Here is a 25,108-nt window from a genome sequence, read left to right on the forward strand (position 1 = left end):
TAACCATTATTTCAGAAAGGCATAGACATGGCGTATTGGGAACGTATCGGACGTGTATCGGTATCAGATACAAGACTGATATAGAAGTATCGGGGATAACATAGGGTATAACCATTATTGCAGAAAGGCATTGGATCGAATCATGCGTTTAGAGAATGAGTTGTGGGATAGGGGATATGAATCTGCTGCTTTTCTGAATCTAACCGTTCAAAATTTTATATTTACGTATCTCTATAAAGAAACTTTTTTATGCACAAATCTCAACAAATTTGAACAGTTAGATTCGAAAAAACAGCCTGCTGCTTTTCTTATAGAAAAGCAGCGGAGTTCATTCCGTGGGATAGGTGTGTTGCCTATCAGCTGTGATAAATAAAAAATAAAAGGAAAAAGGGCAATAAGGTAATTTCCAAAGAAAGGGACATTTTTTTTTTGGGATGCATATTTTGACTTGAGCAACCTCCGAAGCACCGCGGTGGAACGGATCGAGAGTTTTGTTGATTAGTAAAAGAAACCTTGGCGAGCAAGGATATATATATATTCCTTGCAAAAAATCTATACATGAAAATTTTGACTTGATCAACATATATCCAATCCATTAGAAAAAAAATTGTTTTCTTTTTGGTAAAGTACTTCGCAAGCAAGAATCAACCCGAATAACATTCCTAGCTCTGGATAATCTCAACTTAATATTCCGCATGCGAATTCAGTGAAAGCAATAACTGCTGAGGTTGACTTAAGTGTTAAAAGAGTCCGTGAATTTAGTGAATAAAATCAAAAGATCAGATTTTTTTATTTTGACAATTATTTGTTGAATTCCTTTTTTTTTTTTGGAAATGTTTCTGATAAATATTTAGCCACATTTTTTTTAGTACAATTCTTTTTCTGAGCATCTTCATCATAAGCAGAAGCAAAAAAATAAAATTCTAAGAATTTCATAGGAAACTGGAGAAACCATATAAGATTTTTCAAAAAAAAAAATTGATTCTAAATTTTTATTTTATTTTTGGTCAGATCAAAGTATTTTTTGGAAGAATCTATTAAATATCATGCAGATTTTTTTTCTGCTGAATTCTTTGGTCTTAAGAATAATTATGAAACTTATATCAATGTATTTTGCAGTTCGTATTGTTCAAAAAGTAAGTAGAAGATAGAAAAGATGTAACATGATCAATGTACTTGAGAGATCCTCTACGAATTTCTAACGACTTATGATGCATAGACTTCTAGGCATAAACTTTTAACTCAGTACATAGATTAGTTGCAGCGAGCAAAGAGATGCTACACAAGACATAAAAAATAAAAATCTAATTAACTAAAATTAACTTAATAATTCATTATGCTGGCCGAATGGAAGGCCATAATTTAGATCTTTATCTCTGCACTTCATGGGATGATAATTTAAAACACATGTCCGTGAAATATATACTATTTCTTTTGCACCCTGGAAATTGCCTAGAATCAACAACCACCGGTGAATTAACACCCAAAAATATAGCATAATCACCAAGGTCCATGCATGCATGGAGACAGCTTTTTGCCCTCTAGATCTACCTTCTGCACATCAAATTTTTTTGTGACAAAATGCCCTTCTCCTATTTTCTTTAGACTCCTATATGCACCAGCAATAACTCATCCATAAAGTCCACAAGATAACAAGCTCCCATGAGAGGCGGTCCCTTAGGTCCCACCAACCTTGCTGTTGGATTTGGTCCAAGTTTGATTGTATAAATCGAACCCATTGAATAAACAACATACAATCTTCCTTGAAAGAAAATAGCATCTTTAATTGTTCCCCTTATGCACCTTATGTATGTCCAAGCAATATCACCAGGGCGCCAAAAGACTGCCTGCATATCTTTAGAGTATAAAAATACTACGGTGAAATCTGATTTAACACTTGGGTCATCAGATAAGATAGCCTTAATGATCTTACCCCTGTTCATTATTTTATCCATTTTTTGGAAATTCAGGTAGCCCGTAGAACTCGCTAGTAAAAGGGTTCAATAGACGATGGCCCTTGAACTTGTGGTCAACAGTGAAAAGCCAACCATGCGATGAACCACAGCAATACTGCCTGCTGTACAAGTGTGGGATGTCAATGTAATACTCCCTGTTTTCTGTCAGGTTGAAGACTTTGTGTCTCACGCCGGAAGCTTCCTGCCGCATCACCAACCAGGGGAGCTGTGCGGCAGGAGAACAGTGCTTGTGTTTTGCCACCTATTGCCAGTTGCGACAAACAACACTAAATCAATGATGATCTGTCAGGGGGAGAAATGTAATGATGTGCCCAAGCACATCGTAGTCGAAGTCCGACCAGCTAGTCATTTAATTCTAGTTAACCTGCATGTAATTAAGGATCAATTAGTCACAATGCTTATGAGAATTCATATAGGATATTATGTTGCAACAGAGATCACACTTTTCAGCTTGTTGAACAGTATGATTGTAGTAGTCATGGTGTGTAGTGTCATACTTGAACTAATAAACTTGAAAACTTTAGTCTTGAATTTTTGCACATGAAGAAATAACAAAATTTACAATAATAACCAACAAATAACAGAATTTACAACGAAAGCATTTCCACCTGAACTAATATAAATTTGCCAAAAAATTAGATATAGTTTGATTTCATTGTTCTTAACCAGTGACAGTGAGCTATCCTTCCTCTTTTCTGTAATAATTTTTTGTTTACTCGAACGTGTTTCAGGGACTTCTTGTAAATTAACCAATTGTTTCAAATACCATATGGTTATTAATATGGACCTGTTGTGTCTACAACTACACTAGTTAGTTCTTAAGCTCAACCAATCACAGTAGAAAACTAAATAAATAAAAAACTGACTAATACAGGTGGTGCCAAATGATAAATACCCACTACCCAGATCACACAGTTCAACATCAAATTATAGAAATCCTTGGTTGAGCTTAAGAACCAAGTACCGATCGTGCAAGAAAGAGAACCAAGTAAAAAAATACACAAAAGATCAAATTTTGAACAACATATTAATGATTACATGAATGAGAACTCATTTACAAACAGGAAGCAAAATCAGCATTGGGTGTGTTCCAGATCAAAAGCTCTAATGCTCCAATACTAAAATCCAGTCCTATGCAAAATTAAAGGTAAGAAAATCAACATTCAACATTTCTAGATCGAAAGGTTCCAATTACTCAAGTAGACTAATTAAAATCCTTCACAATTGGAAAGAGAAGTCATTGCATGGGTTGAGGGATCAAATGAGCGCCAAAAATCCAGTCCTTTGCAAAGACGGATAAGGATGATTAAATCAATACATGAACAAAAAGAGTTACATCAGATACATGTTAGTTTCACACCAAATGGTACGTATATATAAAATTTGCAGGTGAAAAAGCCCTCCACAAGCTTTTCATCAAACAGGTCTTGTGCATTCTCCACTGACTTGGTCGTGTATATTCTTGTGCATTTCTCCACTGGCCCGTTTTTGCAAACCCCATCAACTAAGACTATGTATACCCCTATTTTGAGTTTATCTCTAAGATTAAATAAAATTTGTACATAGTTTTGGGTTGGGATTGTGTACCTCTCTGATCTGGTCTGGGAAGGATGGGAGGTTTTAATATTTGGGATTATTCTAAAAAAATGTACAGAAACGTCAATAGATTATTATAAAAAATTAATTAATTTTATAAGTTGAACTAAACATATCCCACATATTGTCTGGATAATCAAATACGTCTATATTTGAAAAAAAAAAAATGTTTTCAAGGATAAGCAGGCAGCAGCTGTTCTTTTTTCGAAAACTCCAGACTAGGCTTGGAGTTTTGGATATGAATCGAGGTTTGTTTTCATGCATATTCAGACCAATACAATTCATTGTCGTCCCTATTGGTCACATTCTTTTCTTTTTCTAAGAAAAACAAGTTTTCCTTAATACTTGCACGGCCCATAGGCCAAGCATGGGCTTAGATATTTAAAAGGCTTTATTAAAGCTAGTTAAATATTACGGCACCCTTGTCGTTTCACGAGAAGAAACCACGGCAAAAATGAGATGGTCTCGGCCACCTCCCGCCACTCTACCTCTCTTCCCGGCGAAGAAGCGAAACCCCTCGATTCCACATCCTCGCGCAGTGTCGCGCAAAATATCGCGAGAAATCTCTCGATTGATTCCCTCCAACAGGCTCGTCCGGTTGCTGCTGCTCATCGGTTTTCTCGCGCTTATCCCTCCTTTCTTCTTCCACCTCCGCCTTCGTCGTTTCCAACAGGTCAGTGTCACTTTACTTCTAAATTGCTTTGTAAATGCTTCCTTTATCATGTGGTCTGAATTATATGATAGATAGGTAAGATAACAGGGGATCAAAAAAAATTTTGTATCCAAGTCAGGTTCATATTAGATTGTATGATATTGAAGAAACTAAACAATTATTTTTGAAAATCCTGATCCAGCTGGGATGGATCTGATTTAAGCCAGTGTTTAGCATTATCTTATCCAAGTTCTATTCATGAGGCATTAAGAAGCTGCTAAGTTTTTGCAATTTTTGTAAAATTTGGTAAGTTTTTCAATTAGAAAACTAATATACGTTTACAATGTCTTTCTTTGTCAGATGCAAGCACATAAGTGTGGCTGGATTGAGAAACCACCTCTAGTATGTGCTCATGGCGGTGATTCCAGCAAGGCTGCTCCAAATACAGTTTGTGCTAAATTTAAAAGTACTTAGTCAATATTGCAGAGAATTGTGACTTTCTGATACTTTTGTCCATGTTTTATTTGTTTTTTAGATGGAGGCATTTAGAATTGCACTCCAATCACGTGTGGATTGCATAGAGGTGGATGTTTCTCGCACCTCTGATGGATTCTTGGTTGCTCTTCATGATAGGTGTGGCTATTTTATTTCATCTGTCTTGCATTATGTGTAATAGATTTGATCTAAATAAACTTAGTTTGGATCTGATAAATGTTAGTCCTTAGGGTAGTTAGAAATCACACAGAATATTCTCTTTTTAAATGTACTTAGTTTGAATAGAACAGGTTTTTTCTGACTTCGCGTTTATGGACATATGTGAGGTTTCTATTAGGATTAAAAAGGCTTCTTAGATACCCAAAATAACCATAATTATCATGAAATTGTAGAAGTACAAGCTGAATACATACAATATGGAATGTAGCCCTTAAATTTATGTGGATGTTCAGTAACTTCTTTGAGCTATGATTTGCATGTGAAATTAATTTTTATATGACACAGGCAGGGATCTACAAAGAATATCTGGTAATAGAACTGCAAAAGTTGGGCATATGACCTTCAATGAGGTGAGATCTCTACATCAAATAAAATGTCACTTTTGTCTTGGATAAATGTTCGAGATTTGTTTTATCATAGTCTTAGTTTTTTGTCTTTATTCCTGAAATTCTAACTTCGAAGCTTTTGAATAGATAAGGGAGCTGGATGCAGGTTATGAATCAACAAAAGAGTTGCAAAAGCAAATAGTTCCTTTGGTTGAAAATGCCTTGGAGGTACACACGGTTTCTCTAAAATGAGCCGATGATAATACTGTCCTGCAATAATCGTTGGTGGCCATCTGTCCTTTTAGGTCCTTTTTTTCATATTAAAATATAGATTGAGTTAATATAACAAGATAATGATGCATCTTATTTGATATATGCAGCTGACATCTGAATCGGTGAGGCAGGTGATTCTTGACATCAAAGTGGGCCCACCATTGTACGAGCAAGGCTTAGCAGAGGAGACTTTGTCTATCGTAAGTTCCTATAGACCATTACAACCTTTTCCATGGTAAGAAAACCAATTGCTTAGTGGACTTCAGGGTTAGTAGGTTATAACTTGTCAAATTCATCACCTTTTTTATCTGTAGTTTTTAATTTTATTTAGAATAAACAGATGGAGTTCTCAATTTGCTTAATATTCTTCATCCAACATTTAAAATTTTAAAAACTGCTAATATTCGTGGAAATTGTGGAATGCTGGCTCATCTAAGTTGGTCTCACCAGGTTTAAATGCCAGCAATTTTCATTGATGCTGTATATATATTATCTTAGTTATTTAGTATGTAAAGTTTTTATCTAATATAATATTGGTGTCTCCTTGTTGGACCATAGGTTAAGAAAACTAAGTGCAAAAATTGCCTTATCTGGGCAAAAAGTGACGCTGTTGCAATGGATGTTATCAACTTATCGCAAGATGTGATGGTAAATATTATAACCATATGATTCAATGAGTTTAAATAAAGGAAAGAAAATAACAATCATGCTAGGTTTTCATGACAAGCATATATATATGGCTGTAGGTTGGATATATTGTCATGAAAGATCCCTTGACAGGTGCAGCAAGTAAAGTGGGAAGAATAAAAGGTGCCCATGTTGGTGGTGTATACCATCCCTTGGTTAATGAGAAACTTCTAAGAAACTTTCACAGGTATGAGACCTGGTATTTAATTTGTATGTTTAATAGCCACCTTTCACCATCATCAATTCTCTTATGTGGCATGTTCTATACATTTGGTCTTCTCTGGGTTTTTGTGGCCATTCTGTTTTGCTCTTCGGAATGACACGGACACACGGTCATATTTCACTGTACTCCATGCTTCATTTCTTTCTCTATGTACGTAAGTATTATAATAAGATTATTACGCACATCCATTGGTGAAAAAAACAATTAATATAGAGTTGGTCAAAGCATCTATGGGATTGAAATAATGCCAACTCCTCTACTCCGGTTCATATTCCAAAAACTGGACAAATAAATCCCGAACAGTGCAGTTTGAAACAAAACACTTGTCAAGTGGAAGGTTTCATTCATTTCAGCTGGAATTGATCGGATTTTCATCAGTATCCGCTACAAGAGTTTTGTTCTGTTTTTCCTGGAATTAAATCAATCCAGAATTCTTTCTCTAACAGAATGGTTGACAGCATTGATTTCGCAACAAAATGTTGTGGAACAAAAGTCCCATTTCCAATACCATACATGTTGATCCAATTGAAATGCAACTTATTTCTTCACTTGTGGTAAGAACAGGAGGGGCGAAAAAGTGTATGCTTGGACAGTTGATGATACTGACTCAATGCAAAGAATGCTTACAGAGCGTGTCGATGCGATAGTAACAAGTGATCCTACTCTTCTCATTCAGTTTATGCAAGACTCCAGATCTGAATGCCTCAAAGAAGGCTTCTCTTTGCCTTAACCCGTGATTTATTATTTTTGACCCATTTTTGCCCTCTTAGTTGAAGTGCACTTTATGGTAGGTTTATGTCTGAGATGTGGTTCTCTCTTCGTTTCTTGGTGGTGTTTTATACACTTTAGTATTGACCAAGGATTGTAAATAGTAAAATCCTGGAAAGAGTTTACTTGGGAAGTGAGGTTTGTTATTACTTTTATTGTACTTAAAAAATGATGTATTACCGAGTAGTTTACTTCCTATTTCTGCATTAATATTTTCCTATGTGGCAGAAAAAGTTTCGTTCAATTGTGAAATTCTGTCTATCCGCTGTGGATGGCAAATGGTCTAAAATCATTAAGAATGATTTCCACTGTAATTGTACGGCTTTTATAGCAAGTTTTTTTTTTTTTTTTTATCAAATTAAACACACTATCGAATGGTTCAGATCGGGCATGCAACTATCTGATCTAAGGTCATGCTCAATCTTAACTATTAGACGTAAAACGAGCGCTTCATTTCTGTCACAATACAAAGTCTAATGAATACCGTACGAATATTGGATCCGAAGTTCTGAACCCCTGTTGCGGACGTGGTATTCACAATACAAACTACATCGTCAAATTTTCTTGAAGGATAATAATGTACTGTTACCTTCTTATTTTTAAGTACTAGTATTGTACCTGTGCATTGTAACATAAGCATATTATAAAATAAAGAAGATCAAGAGTTTGATTTACAAATTAAATTTCAAAATTTTGACGTAAAGAGATTAGATTTAAAAAGAAACAAATAGCTTGTAGAAATATATACATTTCATAGGCAAAAGCCAAAATGACAAAAAATACTTATTAAAAGTGAATTCATATTAATAAATTAGTTACTCCATTTTGTGACACTAATTATAGTTAATGTTACTAAAATCTCTTCTCAATATATGTTCTCCATATAATTAACAACTGAAACTAAGAATGAATCTGAACATACTAATAAAAAAAATTATCTTATCAAATTTGAAGAAGTAAAATTGTAAAAAGATTCACTATAGCTTAAATTGACTATATATTAAATTTGAAGATATCAAATATAAGATATCAAATGTTGATAAAATATTTTTAAAAAATGTCAACATTTAATATTTTTAAAAATAAATTGATCATCATCATGATTCTTAAATAAAAAAATAAGAAATGTGAGATAGTTGGAGAGGAGAAATAAGAAAATGAATAAATTGATTTTCTTTTCAATTTTGTTCTCTATTCAATTTTAATTATAACATATCGTCTGACAGTATGTGTGATATGTTTTTAACTAAATTTAGACTTCTACGTGTAAAAAGATACATTTAATTAAAATAAGACAAATTATTTAATTAGAGGGCTGATATTAAATCAAAAATTCCATCTTTCAATCATAGTCTTTGACGGATCAGGACATCTACGTGCATAATATAAGAATGGAGAAATAAATTTCCTAACATATTCCAGTGATGCGTCTGTAAATTGTCAATAGTAGGATAGCTATTTGACTGATTGTAAAACATAACAGCGGAATTTCCAATCCGAAAAATCACCACCTAGAGCAAAATAATCGGCGAAGCGCTCGGTTGGATTTTCCAGGCTGGAGAGCCAGTTTCAGTCACAAATTCTGCGATGCACTGATCAATCTCAGTCGCCAGATGTAGAACCCTCCAATTCCCAAAATAGTATATCCTTTCATTATCCTGTACGACCTTGGTCAGACCCCGTTTCCCTCTGTTTCGGTCCAATCTGCCTAAATATGCGCCATGTCCACTCCAAAAAAAACACTTCCAAGCCTCCAAACCAAATCTCTTTCTCTCTCTTCCTCCGTCTCTCTCGTCGGAAACCACTTAATTACACAATGAACAAAAAAAACCGATATGGCTTTGTTTCCGTTTGGATTCTGTGACGCTATTTAAGTTTTGAATTATTGGATGAACTTTGGTTGTTGCTGCCTTGGGACTTAAACAAAAGCACTCGGCCTCCATTGGCCGGGACCATACAAGGAGGAGTTCGAGGCCGGGTTCTTGAAACAAAAGCCGATTATTTCATCATTTATACAAAGGTATTAATTCCTTTGTATTTATGCATTTCCGATGCCTATTGTTCTCTCCGTGATCCGATTATCTGTTTTCTTTTGCATTAATTTGGTTGTCTTTTTTTATGGAGTCTCGATTTACTCTTTGTTTTTAAGAGGAGATGAAAAGATTGTGCTAAGGTCGAGAACATACAACTTAGGATTTATTTCCTTTCCCCATTTATATGTTCAAGAAAAGTATACGGAGAAATTTTAAGTGTGCACTTTGTTTTAAATTAAAATTTTCTTCAGATTTAAACATTACTTTCCAAAGCTTTATAGCAAAAAGTTCAAAGCAAATATCTACTCAACAATCAACATGACATGAAAAAGGCTTAAATGCATCCGTTTGAATTTGAAAAAATCCGTCCAAGCTGATTAAGGATTCAACACCTTTCTAAGTTGATCGAGTTGATCACAACCTAAATGTCAAAGTAAAATGATCACAAATCCAATAATTACTAGATCTCTTGGTTAATTTCTCTTGCACTCGTTTTCTTACTAAATTTGATTGCCAAAACCACATGCATGCACATAATGGACCCACGACTTAACCTCCATATGACCAGCTAATTTCCTTTTCCACAAAAAGCCAAAAAATAAAGAGATAAATTCCTTTTCCACAATTAAGTCTCTACTCTTGGTAGACCTTATAGAAGAAGGAAATGCTGGTCAAAGTGGGCTTGCCATTGCAAGGCTCTTGCTAATTGACAAAAACTTGGGGTTCACATTTCCTTAACCGCATGATGTGATGTCTTTCTGTTTTTGTTGAGGCCTAACACATGCCCACCCCAGGACTTGATTCCTTCCAAGGAAGAATTTGCATTAATGCACCTCATCTGCCAAGTTGATCCCAAGCCAAATAGATATAACAAATCTTTCTTAATCGCCAAGAGAAGGAATGCTAATTAGATAGACGCTTCCCATTTATTTGTGCCTAAAGTTGGACTAATAGGCTATATATATATTTATATATTTTTCTAAGTGATGCCAAACTAGCTAGGTTACTCTTGCCTCAAGTTAGGTGCTAAAATTGAAGTCTCGTGGTGATCGAATATAGTTCTTTTATAATTTAATTATGTGGTAGGAGTTGATCTGAGGTATAGCTCCTCTAGCTAGTTTACTCCCATGCATTAAAAAAGGCAATGAAATAAAAATAACTATTATTTCTAACTAAATAATGTAATTTGCAACTTATTATCACTCGTAGGAAAAAATAAGGTACTACTTTATTTGTTGATTTGCTATTCTCTAGATTCTGTTGAAAATAACAATAAATCGTTTAGGTAAATATGTATTTGGTATTCAATCAATGTAGATCTAGTTTGCAAAAAAAATAAAAAATAAAAATCTTAGGGTATTTGGTCTAAGGCGATGTGGTGTACCAAGTCTATCCATACAATGCTCCAGTCCCTCCAAAGGGAGTCACTTTCATTTCCATAAGCCAGAGATTCCCGCCTGGTAGTGCTAAGTTTTTCGGTTACAAGCAATTAAAGGATATCATCATATCAATAACATTTATTTCTAGTCATACACGAAATGCCATACGTCCTTTTCTCTCACATGACCCTGACAAATGCCACCTTATGAGATAATCTCTTTCCTTCTATGCCTTGCTTTACATAAATACCCCCTTATATATATTATGTCAAATCTTCAGCTATAATCAAATTAAGTACACCTATATCTCATACCTTTTTCTAATTTGTCAAGAGATTATTTCTGTTTAAATTTCAGGTGAAGCGATTTTAGAGATAAGATCTCTCTATATTGAAGAAATAATGAATTGAGAGATTGCTCCATTCACATGCAGTCAAGGGAAACTCAGGGAAGGTACTTAACAAGTTTGTACTAAACCTTTTAGTTTTTTTTATTATATTTCAATAAGTATATGTGAATCTTTAGTTGTGGTAGATTGCATCAACTTTTTTTTTTTTTTTTTAGTGAAGATTGCATCACAAAAATTGTGTTGCTCTGCTGCTGTGCCACGATTCCAAAATGTACCCATTTAAGAAGCCTAACCCCCCCCCCCCCCCCCCCCCCCCCCCCCCCCGTAACACACCACACACCACACACCACAAGGCATGCTAATTAATTGGGGTAGCATGATTTTTTTATTTGCTCGGGAAGGGATTGTGGAATTTATCTCAATTATTTGAAGACTTGGACCTATAAGAAATTATATGATGAACTGGTCCTGGGAAAAAAATTCACCGAAACTTGAGTATATATTGCTCCCTTTTTATCTTGTCAACGTCATGCAATTAGTATTACATGTATTCAATTCACTACGTTTTGGAGCATTTAGTATTACATGTATTCAATTCCGAACTCTATTCCGTGTTTGAATGGGTGAGTAGATGTTGGGGAGCCGCTAACCTCTGCTATTCCGCTATTTCAATGAAAGGTTGGGTTAGTGGCTGTCTCGAACTCTTAGGTTGGCTGCTAACCTCGCTAAACGCACTCTCAATCCAAACGCATATATATATTCATGATTTTTCTTATATGCCAAGGAAGAATTGTGTTTGTAGAAAATTGACATACAAGATTGTTTTGAAAAGGATATATTCTTGGGAATCTTGCCCCCGTGTGTGTGAAAGTTCCAAGTATATAATTTATAAAATAATATTGGTTTATACCGTTGCATTTAGCAGGTGTGCAATTTATAATAAATTACTACCTTCACTGTTATCTGCATGAACTAACGTGAAGTTTACAAATGATAATATATCTTTCATGCTTTCTCCCTCATACGTTACTTAATAAAGATATATTGTTTCTGGCCATGCATGCAGGGCCTCCAAAATAACCATTGCTTCACGCAAGAGAAGTCATGGAGAGGCCCCCTCCTTCCCCTTCCTCCTCTTTAATACCAGTAGCAGTCCCTACCACCACCTTCGTCCAAACCGACCAAGCCACCTTTAAAGAACTCGTACAGCGTCTCACCGGCCCCACTAGTACTAGCACCAGTACCGGTATCTCTGAACTCCACCACCACCATCAGCAGCAGCAGCAGCAACAACAACAACATCCTTTCTACCATCATCAGTACCACTCAACCCCACCTTCGCCAACAGGCAAACCCCCAGCAGGTATCATAAAACGGCGTCCCGCATTCAAAGCTCAGGGACACCGAGCAAAGCTTACCATCCTCAAACCGGGTCCCGTAAACCCGATACTATTTGCTGCACCCGGCGTCATCTCACCTTCATCAGAGGTCGCAAGCTTGAGCATACGGGATAATGATCGGAGTCCGTCAGTGGAAATAAATGAAGAAGCAGAGCAGAAAGCAATAAGAGAAAGACGTTTTTATTTGCACCCATCACCCCGGTCACGGGAAAGCGTGTCCGAGCCAGAATTGCTGCCACTTTTCCCTCTTTCCTCGCCTGGGTCTAGCGACCAATCTTGAGAGTCAGGTGATTGTTTGATTGATTCATATTGTTGTTGGTTGATTGTTGTTCTGTAAAGATAGCATTGTATGTACATTGTTTGTAAAGATAGAAGGAATTACAAGATAGAAATAAAAATAAAAAATTAACAAGATCATATAATTATTAACAAAATCATATAATTTTAAAGTATGATGGGATTAAAAATTTTCTCGACTATTTTTCTTTAGAATTAATTTTCTATTTACCCTTCAAAACTTGTTTAGTTTTCTATTTACCCTTGTACTCTTTATTATATCTAATATATCCTTTACCTTTGTTTAACCTTTTCTATATATCCTTAGAATTAATTAAGCACAATTAAATATTATTAAATATTATTTTTTTCCCATTATACCCTTCCTCTTTCTTCCTCTTTCTCTTGATCTTTTTCATTTCCAATGAACAAATTGCATGCATTTTTATTTTGATTTTGTATTATCTCTACAAAATGTACTGACATCACCTAACTCAATACTAATGAATCTCATCTAGGTCTAAATAAATCATTCCGAGATATTGTTTGGTTTTATACTTTTATATGATCAAATCTAATCTGTTCATTCGTACAAGTTTGACAAGTTTGTAAATCTCAAAGCATGGTTATTGTGTTTTTTTACATTTTTTTTCTCATTCAACTCTACATTTCTATTACATAAATTTTAGTGGTTTATAGATCCGGAACCTGTCCGAACTCCGAAGACCTTTGTAATGACATGATCATGTCCAAAACGGAATCATTTCAGGAAAATGTCGGTTAAGAAGCTATCGGGCCTAGTGCTTTACAGTCCAACATTAGCTATTAAATACATAAAGTTTCGAACTTTAAAAGGCATCAATAAATTGGGGGAAAATGGTAAGATATCTCTTAGATTCCGTTATATAGATAATATATCTATGATATGGAATAAATTTATCAGTCTTGTACTGTTGTTATGATCATCTTCTTGCAAATTTAATTGTAAAAAAATAATCCTAACTCTTAAAAAAAAATATATTGTGAGTTAAAAGAACCCTTGAATATACAACCATCACTTACGCTTAAAGTTTCAGCTCGATCGTCTAATGAAAATTTATTAATCTCTAGATGATATGGTTGTCAATATTGATCTTTAACTCTTTACAAAAGTTTTACCTAAAGACGTGAAAAATATTTATCAAAATGCAACCATAATATATATATATATATATATATATATATATATATATATATATTTTTTTTTTTTTTTTTTTTTTGAGTAACAACAGGAGTCATGCACCATAATATAATATTAAGAAACAACAATTAATATACGTATTGGCAAGAAGGGGCTGTGTGGTGGTACCGGGTTGCAAGTTGTGCGCAAATAATTTATTGGAGAAGGCGCAACACTTGTTTTGGAGTTGTCCTTTCTCTGCGAGATTTTGGAGGGGTATTTTTGCCCATTATAACCTCCAATACCCTTCTACCTCAAACCAACGCTTACCACAAATTTGGTGGGAGGGTGGTAGGCCAATGCACCGAGAACAAAGAGGTAAGTGGGATACTATATGGGCGGCGGAATTTTGGGCGTTATGGCGGGAGAGGAATAGGAGGCACTTCACAAACAAGAGACAAGTGGTGCAGGTGCTCATCTATGAGACAACTCGACATACATATCTGGTCAACCGGCGCTTAGACGATCGGGTATAGCTAGGGAAATAACTAGTTGAGACCTTGTGAGAATATAGGGTATCTTGTAATTAGATTACTTTAATCATGGATTAATTGAGGTTAATCCAGGTACCCCAGGGCCTTGTAAATAATTTTTCATTAGTAAAATCAATCGTTAGTCGGTCTTTGCCACTAACCTTCCAAAAAAAACAATTAATATACGTATACTACAATAATCTGCTACTATATATGTGCAAGAATAAAAAATAACTACAGCCGAGGATCAAGGGCGGAGTTAGACTTTCATACTATAAGAGTCAAAAATAAATGGGGATCAAATATATAAAAAAAATTCTACTACGAATGGGATCAATTTCACACTATCCATAATTTTTTTAGTATAATTATATTAAAAATATGGTATAATTACAAAAAAAAATTGAAAATGAATGGGTCAATTTGAATGTGGATTCGCCTATGCCGAGGATAAGCTAACATAAATTGTTATTTTTGAGAATATCCCTATTACTGACAGGACTATCCAAGATAATATCGACATTATCAAATATTTTTTCAAACTTTTTATTTTAAACCAATTAACTCTATTTTCATCAAAATTCCATATTTATCTGGATCACAGTTTGAAACTGCAGTCCTATAGTTTGTACCGCAATTTCAATCTACGATCCAAGCTTTTCACTCATTTCCGAGACTTTTTTAGTACCTTCTTGAGACTGCAGTTTTAAACAACAGTCCTCGTAAAAATAGAATTTTTCAGAAAAAATGATTAATTAGTTTTTTTTTAAATGGTAAAAAAAAAAATTTACCCTCACGTATAATGGAAAATTCTCGGGATAACAATAATAGCGGTTATGATAATACTGATGTTTATGCTGATGTTTAGAGTGAAAAAAACGTGTCATGCCGTGACATGACTAATATACTGATTTTGGGTTTGTGCCGTACCATGACTAAAATATCAAGGGGTGGTCACGAAACACGAATAGTCTTACCACGTGAGTCACACCATGCCTAAACATGACTCGCATGACCATTTTATCATAATTTACTTGCGTTGCAGGAGGCCAAACCTATCGTGCCTGTTGCGACTAGTTCTGAAAAGGAACAAACTGCACATGCACGGTGGATGAGGTCAAATCGCTTGTGTCTCTGGGTCATGCAAAAGACCATTCATGAAAGTTTTAGGGGACCAGTTTCTGATTCCACTCTTGCTAAAGACTATCTTAAAGAAATTGAGCAGAGGTTTGTTAGATTTGAGAATGTTGAAATAGACATTCTTTTAAACAAACTATGTACAATGAAGTACAGTGGTAAAAGCAATGTCAGGAAGCAAATTCTTGAAATGATGCATATCGCTTCGAAACTGAAGGGACATAAGATAGATATATCAGATGATATGTTAGTATATTTGGCCTTTAACTCTCTTCCTGTCTCATTAGGACAGTTTAAAGTGAGTTACTACTGTCAGAAGGACTCATGGACAGTTAATGAACTCATCTCACACTGTGTTCAGGAGGAAAAGAGGTTGAGGTCGGATAAGAGCGAAAGCACAAACATTGCTTATACCTCTAAGAGTAAAGGGAAATAGAAACGTAAGGCCAACTGCAACTACAAGTTCGCAAAATAAGCCCAATAAGGATAAGAAACCGGTTATCGGATCAAAGCTGAATAAGGAAAGAGTTCAGAGTGGACTTAAAAGTATTGAGCATATTGGTACAGCTTCCATGCTGGCAGATCCACTGACTAAGGGACTGATACCCAAACAGTTTCGCAAGCATGTCGCTCACATGGATATCTATGTTAAAGAGGATTGTAGCAAAATTACAGGTTAGGTCAGGTCAATCGATTACCGGTTACCTCCCTTCTTCTCCTCTTCTTTCTTTCTCTGAAAAGTGCTCATACGGGCAAATCCGACTTTCCTAGCCAAAGTTATGGTTGTTTAAAGTTTTTTCGAAAGTTAAACTTTGGAAAATAACTAACTGTCGAAAAATCCAAATAAGTTGAAATTTATGTCAATTCTGTGTATTTTTTAATGCTCTACATGCTGTTGTAATCACTTTTGCAGTTTAGTCCATGTATCAATCCATACGTACTGATTTACCAGCAAAGGTCAAATTTGATGTTTTTAGTGCATTGCACTATACCAGTGGCCTTTGCCTAGTGCTGAGTTTGGACTTGGTACCATACCAGAGGTCAGTCTAGGGTGCTTTGTGCATGAACATATATCTAATAAAGAGAAGATCAACAAGCTGTCAGAGCTTGAAATTTTTTGAATAAAGACCAAGTCCTTAATTAGTGTTATATTTAGACTTGTGATATCCAACTGACAAATAAAATCAAAGTTATAAAGAGTTATGACATCAATTCATAAATATATCAAATGTCTTTTTTTTAGCATACACTCTAAACAAGAAAAAAAAAATTTCACAAAATTATTTAAATCAAAATACTAAGATCTCTAAAAAAAGAAAAAAAAAAAAAGGACCGTCCGTGGGGGGGGGGGCGGCCCGCTAGTGCTGTGACCCACCCGTGGGGAGGGCGGTCTGGTGGCAACAGATGGTAGGGGCATTTTTTAAATTAACTTTTTTTGGTAGGGTATTAATAAAAATGGCCATACTCTACATTCTAGACTGAATTTTGTTATATATCCATATTGCAAATGGGCAGTGGCAATTGGCAAAGAAAACACAAGATGCTATAATAATTTCAATTTCTCTGATCTGTTATTTGAGAATTAACCTGATTATTTTGAAGTCCCCTTCGTTTTTTATTTATTTTTATTTACAGACTCCTTTTACGCTCTTTGCCTTTCTCTTAGGCTTTGCTTTATTGGCAACAGTAAAAAAAATTCCTTACAATAACATACCAGAATCATGTTTAGAGGTACCGGCAACGTATCCCGAGACGGTGCGTTATGTTAAGTTTTATTCTGCATGTTATTTTGAAGCACTTGCAAACCGGTATAACTATGTTTTATTTTTGTTGGAATACTCTTTATTTTTTATTATGATAAAATTGAGAGAGATAAACATTAATTTTGCAACTTGTATGAATTTACTCATGTTTTAAGAATTGTAAATCTATGAAAGGGACGGAGAGGACTGATTTGGATATTTGGTACTGTTTTTGGTTGATTTTTCATATATTGGAGGCCAGCATGTAGCTTTTAATTGTGCTCTTAGATGACATATGTCTTGCTTGTTCCATGTTACTTGTTAGTGATTGATTGCTATTTGCTAGTCTGTACTTGTCCAGTATAATAATTGATTGCTAGTCTCTTTATGCTGTTGCATTTGAATATTATTTTACAAGGCTCCATTTTGATTTTTGATATGCTATGTCAGGATTCCTTTTGATGAAATTGCAAGGGCTAACTAGTAATTTTGCAAGTTGTCTGCTTTTACTTACAAAATGTTGAACTGTGAGATAGGCATAATGGAAATCTAGTTATTTAATTGTTCGTAGGCTTGTCAGAAATATCTTTGTTTACTCATACTTGTAAATAGATTGTTAATCATGATTACATAGCGATGTTAAATAAAAACTTTTTGTTCCGATAGAAGGCTAAACAAGAGGGAGAATCAACTTTTGACTAAAAAAATAATATTTTTTAGTGCCTGGTGCAGCTAATTACTACAATAGATATTGGAAACGCGTGCAGATATGACAAGGAATTAATAGTAAGAAATGTGGCTTAAGAGGAATGATATCATTCTCATTATTGGAGAATATATAAACGGAATTAAATCCTGCCGGTTTATTCTCTTAATTTGCATGCATGATTTTATAACAGCTAGTTTTCTTTAATTATAAATAAGCCTTTGAGAGAGGGCAGATTAGATTAGAGTCATTTCATTTTTGTCTTAGTGTGATGTTAAGCTTAGGGTGAGTGAGTCTCTTTCGGGTCTCCTTTGGGTGAACGAGTTCCCATTGGATCTCAGGTAAGCAAGTCCCTTAAGGGTTGAGTGACAAAATGAGTCATCTCTTGATTGATTAGCTCCAACAAATATCTTGTATCGTTACTATTTTATCAATATAATTTTATCTTTTTGTCCTTCAAAAAAAACAATATAATTTTATGTTTTTAAAGTTTTCACAGTCTACATTATGTTTGCAATATTTTTCGCTATCGAATTAGTATCAGAGCAGGTTGTGCCATGCCGCGAGATATATCTAGTGCAAATCAAGCAGACTCGAGGTCGAGTCTTTTTCAAGAGGAGGAATAGGTGCAGCTAATTACTACAATTGATATTGAAAACGCGTGCATATTTGACAAGGATTTAATAGTAAGAAATGTGGCTTAAAGGAATGATATCATGCTCATTATTGGAGAATAACATAATTGAATCCAATTTCAAGGGACCCTGGAATTGGACGGCCATTTTTATTAATATCCCTAAAAAAAATCAAAATTTTAAAAATGTCTCTGTCTCCCATTTTTTTTTTAAAATGCCCTGACCGCCAGAATTACAGGCGGCCCAAAACACAAGCGGAGCGCCCGTGGCTGGAACGCTCCATGGTAACTAGCGGGGCGCCCCATGGCCCTTTTTTTTTTTTTTTTACAGAGATTTTAGTATTTTGATTTGAATAATTTTGTGAAAAAAAAGTGTTCTTATTTAGAGTGTATGCCAAAAAATAAAATATTTGATATATTTACGAAGTGATGTCGTAAATTTTTATAACTTTGATTTTTTTTTTTGGTGAACTTTGATTTTATTTGTCAGTTGGATATCACAAGTTTAAATATAATACTAATAAGAACTTGGCCTTTATTATGATTTTTATAATATATGTATAATATACACATATACATATACATATACATACACATACACATATACATACACATATACACAGACACATATACATAGACATAGACATACACACATACACATACACATACACATACACACATACACACATATACATATACTAGTATTTTGATTTAAATAATTTTGTGAAGAAAAAGTTTTCTTGTTTAGAGTGTATGCCAAAAAATAAAACATTTGGATATATTTATGAAGTGATGTCGTAAATTCATATAATATGCAATAAATTTTTTTTTACGAAATTGATTTTCAGTGGTTCGTATAAAAGTTATACAGATTCAATTAATTTTATGTACAAATATTTTCTTATAATTTTGAACGAAAATTTTAACTGAAAATTTTTATTTTTTATTATGTATGCACATATATGTTGATGAATGTCATTTGGAGATGCAATATGTTGGAGATCTTTAACCAAGAGACATCATGTCATGGATCACATGCATACTCTTTTTTTGATATGTTGGATCTAATACGCCTTAGTTTGTATGAAATTTCGGTCCAAACTAGATCATAACCAAGCATTTTGGCAATTTGAGCCCGACTTACTGAATTTTGGGCCAAACCTTGATCATGTGGTTACTAAGTGGTAAGAACATAACTTTTATACAAACATTGTATTTGATCCAGAGGAGTATATGTTATGTTTTATCACATGGGATTGCATGTGTACAAAAGGCAATATGTATATATGTTGCATGAATTGTAATCTTCTACCTTGTTTTGTCACTAACTAATATTAAATTATAATTGTATTATAGACCAAAGCAAAAGTGTATGTGTATGTGTATACTAATATTATTTGTTAGTTGGATATCACAAGTCTAAATATAACACTAATTAAGGACTTGGCCTTTATTCAAAATAGTAGTTTAGAGCTACTAAAATAGTATGTGTATATATGTAGCTTTGTATATGTATATGTATATATGTATATATGTATATGTGTATGTGTATGTGTATGTGTGTGTATGTTTGTGTGTGTGTGTGTATGTATATGTGTATATGTGTATATTATACATAGAGTAAAGCTAGCGTGTGACATGCTCACCAAGAAAATTTGGTGAGCATAATTCCAAAAGTATATCGGATCGACGTCAAATGCCAAATCCAAACCGTTGAAATCCATGTACTTCATGAGTGATGCATATATATGCAAAATTTTGAAAGTTTCGAGTTTATTTGTTACACGGTCAAGTGGTCAAGGAAATGAACATTTTATTATAAGTTATTTTATATATTCAATTTTTATTATTTCTTTGACCACTTGACCGTGTAGCAAATAAACTCGAAACTTTCAAAATTTTGCATGTATATGCATCACTCATGAAGTACATGGATTTCAACGGTTTGGATTTGACATTTGACGTCGATCCGATATACTTTTGGAGTTATGCTCACCAAACTTTTTTGGTGAGCATGTCACACGCTAGCTTTACTCTTATACATATATTATAAAAATCTTAATTAGTGTTATATTTAGACTTGTGATATCCAACTGTCAAATAAAATCAAAGTTCACTGAAAAAATAAAAAATCATAGTTATAAAAATTTACGACATCACTTCGTAAATATATCAAATATTTTATTTTTTGGCATACACTCTAAATAAGAAACCTTTTTTTTTCACAAAATTATTCAAATCAAAATACAAAAAAAAAAAAAAAAAAAAAGAGCCATGGGGCGCCCCGCTAGTTACCATGGAGCGCCCCAGCCACGGGCGCTCCGCTTGTGTTTTGGGCCGCCCGTAATTATGGCGGTCAGGGCATTTTTAAAAAAAAATGGGATACAGGAGAATTTTTAAAATTTTGATTTTTTTTAGGGATATTAATAAAAACGACCGGGAATTGGATATTCCGTGGAAATAGAGAATAGAAGGAGACTCTTTTACCCTCATTTATGGTGACGTGGAATTTATTTTTTATTTTTTATTGTTTGTATCCTTCTTCCTTGCGCAGTTACAGAGGAGAGAAACAAGTTCTTTCTCCATCTCTTTTCAACCTCTTCTCCGGCGATTCTTCACGAAAATAGCAGATTAAAAGTTAGGAGAGTAACACATTTGATTTTATCTTTGAGATAAGATCCATTATCTTTAGAAAATTACGATAAATCTCTTTTCTTCTTGATCTTTGTCCTCTCGTTTCGAAAATCATCTTTCCTTTTCAAGAAATTTGTTGTTTGAACTATTAAAGTGTTTGTTCAAATTTGTTCTGCGAGTTTACCTTTTGTTTTGCTCAAATAAAATAAAATCAAAAGGTGTTATGCACAAATTATTTCTTCTAGCATGAACTGTTCGAGCACAAATTGGTGACCTGATTAAAGAAATGCAAAACGATAAAGCATTTGGAGTAATTACCAAAATCTCAAAACGATAATAAACAAAAATCAAGTGAATTAAGTGAACTAGGCAAATGTTAGTTTCAAATCTAATAAAAATGATTTTATGTGCCTTCTCTTGATAAGTTATATATGTGCATCATCCAAGAACCAGGTTGTACCAGTATTGTATAAGTCAAGAAATTGGTCATGCGTACCATTGACTGTACCATCATCCAGGTACTTGTACCAGTGGCCGTATTGATGGTTTAGAACTCTTACCGACACACTGAGTCGTACCTGTCGCGACTCTTACAATTAAATTAAACTAATGTATTGATAAGAAAGGGGTATAATTGGCCAGTATCTGTATGTTATGCAGATCGGCTGAGAAGACCGGAAAGTACATATTTGAAGAGTGTACTTTCACTAGAGACCTATATGATCGAATCCAAGCATACATACCAGGGGTGGGCTGGCCACGAGTTCTGACAATGGGGATAACAAACTACAAAAACTGGTAACATATAGGATTGTTTTTCTCCTATTACACAGCTCGATTCTTGCGAGCTCTCTTATTTTCCTTTGAAATTGTAAGTTACACAATTGGTGTAACCAACTCCTTTTATTAATCAAAGATGATCAAAATATTCTCTTTCTGAGTATTTCTGAGCAATCAGTAAGACGCTCTTTATAGTTTAATCAAATGGATATTTATTTATTACAATCTTCAAATACTGTGTGAACATATAGTTTATAGGACCATTTTAATGAAGAGAAGAGAAGTGTATGGCGCAGTATCAAATGATCTATGTATGGTGCTGTACCAAAATTTAACAAAGGTTATAAGAGTCATTTCTTATAATTATTATATTTTAATGAAGAAAAGTGTTACTATTCTAATTGTTGAAAGTGCCGAACACATTTGGAATAGAAAAGAAGAGTGATCAATTCTCAATTTCACAATTCCTCTATTCCTTTGTTATTCCTCCCCTCACCGAACAGGCCGTTAAGGATTGAGTGAGTTCTCTTTTGGTTGATTAGTCTCAACAAATATCTTGTATCGTTACTATTTTATCAATATAATTTTTTATTTTTAAAGTTTTCGCAATCTACATTATGTTTGCAATATTTTCCGCTATCAGTGCCTTATCAAATTCTAAAAATAATTCACACCTAAAGTCAATTGTAATTTAATCATTAAACCAAAAATAAATAGAAAAGAAAGAGAAAAGAGACATAAACTTTATATAGATTTTAAAAAAAAAAAAAAATTGATGACTAATTCAACAAAACTCCGTGTATAAATCAGAGATTCCCCCCTTCACATCTTTCATTATCTTCAATAGAAAGAATCGGATAATTTTACAAAAATATATATTTTTATAAACCATGAAAATTTAGAATTTAGAATTTGGAGATGGTCGTTTCTTCTTAGAAGTTCTATAAATCTCCTTCCAAATCTGAAACAACCATCTCCAATTTAGTTTGCAAAAAGTGAACTACGAGTGTAGGTTCTAAGTTAAAGGGGCATTTTCAAAGAAATTTACTTTAGAGAAGTAACATGTCTGGTCCCGGATCAGTTACATTCTTTCACGAGTTTTGCAATAAGCTTCGTTCGCAGAAGCAGATGATGAGACCATATATATATATATATATATATATATATGAGATGAGCTACGGTGAGTTGCGAAGTAAAGCGACTATTTTACTTCATGCTTATTTTTTATGATTTAAAAGTTCAAAACATTGATCCGAACCGTTCATCTTGTTCTCCATATTGAAATGTGCTTGGAGACCAAATTTTACATTTTTTGGAATTTTTTTACTATTTATTAAGCAATTTTGAAAATCGCTGATCTGATGGTTCAGAAAATTTTACTATTTTTACTGTTCACAGCAAAACAGCAATTTTCAAAAATGCTTAATAAATAGTAAAAAAATTCCAAAAAATGTAAAATTTGGTTTCCAAGCACATTTCAATATGGATTAAATATCTAACAGTTCGGATCGGTCGTTTGAACTTTCAAAATAAAAATACGGCGTGAAGTAGAAACGCGTTTTACTTCACAACTCACCGTAGCCCATCTCTCTCTCTCTCTCTCTCTCTATATATATATAGGAATATACTAGCATGCTACGCGTAGCATAGAGGGCCTCCGTGCAACGGCTCAATATTCGACTTTTCAAAATCCTAACGGTCGATCCGAACCGTTCATCTTGTTCTCCATATTTAATATGTGTTTGGAGAGAGAGAGAGATAGGCTAATATACAATCGATTGTTCCTAGCCTTCTGTGCAACCAAATCATTTTTTTATTTTTAAAGTCTAAATGATCGATCCAAACCATTACATGTGATCTCCATATTAAAATGTGCTAAGAGACCAAATTTTACATTTTTTAGAATTTTTTTACTATTTATTAAGCCACTTTGAAAATCGTTGATCCAATGGTAGTTTCTGATTTTAATGTTTGGTTAAGCCACCATTGGATTAGCGATTTTCAAAGTGGCTTAATAAATAGTAAAAAAAATTCAAAAAATGTAAAATTTGGTCTCCTAGCACATTTTAATATGGAGAACAAGATGAACGGTTCGGATCAATGTTTTGAACTTTTAAATCACATCTAATGGTTTGGAACGATCATTTGGACTTTAAAAATCAGAAAACAACTTGGTTGCACGGGAGGCTAGGAACAATCGATTTTATAATGCCTATCTCTCTCTCTTTATTTATATTCGCACTCATATCTCTAGTTTCAAAGTCCAAATAGCTGATCCAAACTGTTAGATGTTTAATCTATATTAAAATGTGCTTGGAGATCAAATTTTATATTTTTTTAGAATTTTTTTACTATTTCTTAAAATAGTTTGAAAATCACCGTTTTTTAATAGTGCATAATTTTAATAAAAACAACGATTTTCAAACCATCTTAATAAATAGTAAGAAAATTTCAAAAAATGTAAAATTTGGTCTCCAACCACATTTTAATATAGATTAAACATCTAACGGTTTGGATCAGTTATTTGAACTTCGAAACTAGAGATATGAACACGTATTAAAACAGTCTATTTAATTCGTGAAGTAGCATAGCCTTACATATATATATATATATATATATATATATATATATATATATATAGAGATGGGCTATGGTGCATTGCAATGCATAGGCCATGGTGTGCATTGGACCATAAATCACCGATTCAAAGTTCAAATGACCGATCCAAACCGTCCATCTTGTTCTCCATATTAATATGTGCTTGGAGACCAAATTTTATATTTTTTGAAATTTTTTTACTATTTATTAAGCTACTTTGAAAATCGCTGATCCAACGGTGACTGTTTGGAACAGTAAAATCAGAAGCCACCGTTGGATCAACGATTTTCAAAGTGGCTTAATAAATAGTAAAAAAATTCCAAAAAATATAAAATTTGGTCTCCAAGCACATATTAATATGAAGAACAAGATGAACGGTTTGGATCGGTCATTTGGACTTTGAATCGGTGATTTATGGTCCAATGCACACCATGGCCTATGCATTGCAATGCACCATAGCCCATCTCTCTCTCTCTATATATATATATAGGAATATGCTAGCATGCTATGCATAGCATAGAACTCCTCCATGT

General features: G+C 33.9%; 3 protein-coding genes across 4 annotated transcripts; all 3 read left to right on the forward strand.

Annotated features, from left to right (window-relative positions):
• The first annotated feature begins 3,943 nt into the window (after positions 1-3,943).
• On the forward strand, positions 3,944-7,396 carry GDPD4 (PLC-like phosphodiesterases superfamily protein). The gene is made up of 9 exons (XM_078300008.1): positions 3,944-4,245; positions 4,585-4,671; positions 4,760-4,857; positions 5,228-5,288; positions 5,412-5,492; positions 5,645-5,737; positions 6,096-6,185; positions 6,284-6,411; positions 7,012-7,396. Exons 1-9 carry the CDS (start codon positions 4,027-4,029, stop codon positions 7,175-7,177), a joined length of 1,023 nt encoding a protein of 340 aa, XP_078156134.1. The 5' UTR covers positions 3,944-4,026; the 3' UTR covers positions 7,178-7,396.
• Positions 7,397-8,995: 1,599 nt separating this feature from the next.
• Positions 8,996-12,793, forward strand: LOC144551913 (VQ motif-containing protein). 2 transcript variants are annotated; one of them, XM_078300026.1, is made up of 3 exons: positions 8,996-9,235; positions 10,985-11,080; positions 12,043-12,793. In XM_078300026.1, exon 3 carries the CDS (start codon positions 12,081-12,083, stop codon positions 12,654-12,656), a length of 576 nt encoding a protein of 191 aa, XP_078156152.1. In that variant the 5' UTR covers positions 8,996-9,235; positions 10,985-11,080; positions 12,043-12,080; the 3' UTR covers positions 12,657-12,793. The 2 variants fall into 2 exon arrangements, with proteins under 2 accessions (XP_078156152.1, XP_078156143.1); XM_078300017.1 differs by lacking the exon at positions 8,996-9,235 and having other exon boundaries at positions 10,779-11,080.
• Positions 12,794-14,170: 1,377 nt separating this feature from the next.
• LOC144564457 (uncharacterized) lies at positions 14,171-15,917 on the forward strand. The gene is made up of 2 exons (XM_078314057.1): positions 14,171-14,341; positions 15,390-15,917. Exons 1-2 carry the CDS (start codon positions 14,171-14,173, stop codon positions 15,915-15,917), a joined length of 699 nt encoding a protein of 232 aa, XP_078170183.1.
• The last annotated feature ends 9,191 nt before the right edge of the window (positions 15,918-25,108 follow it).

Source organism: Carex rostrata, chromosome 1 (assembly GCF_964058835.1).
Source record: "Carex rostrata chromosome 1, lpCarRost1.2, whole genome shotgun sequence".
NCBI classification, from domain to species: Eukaryota; Viridiplantae; Streptophyta; class Magnoliopsida; order Poales; family Cyperaceae; genus Carex; species Carex rostrata.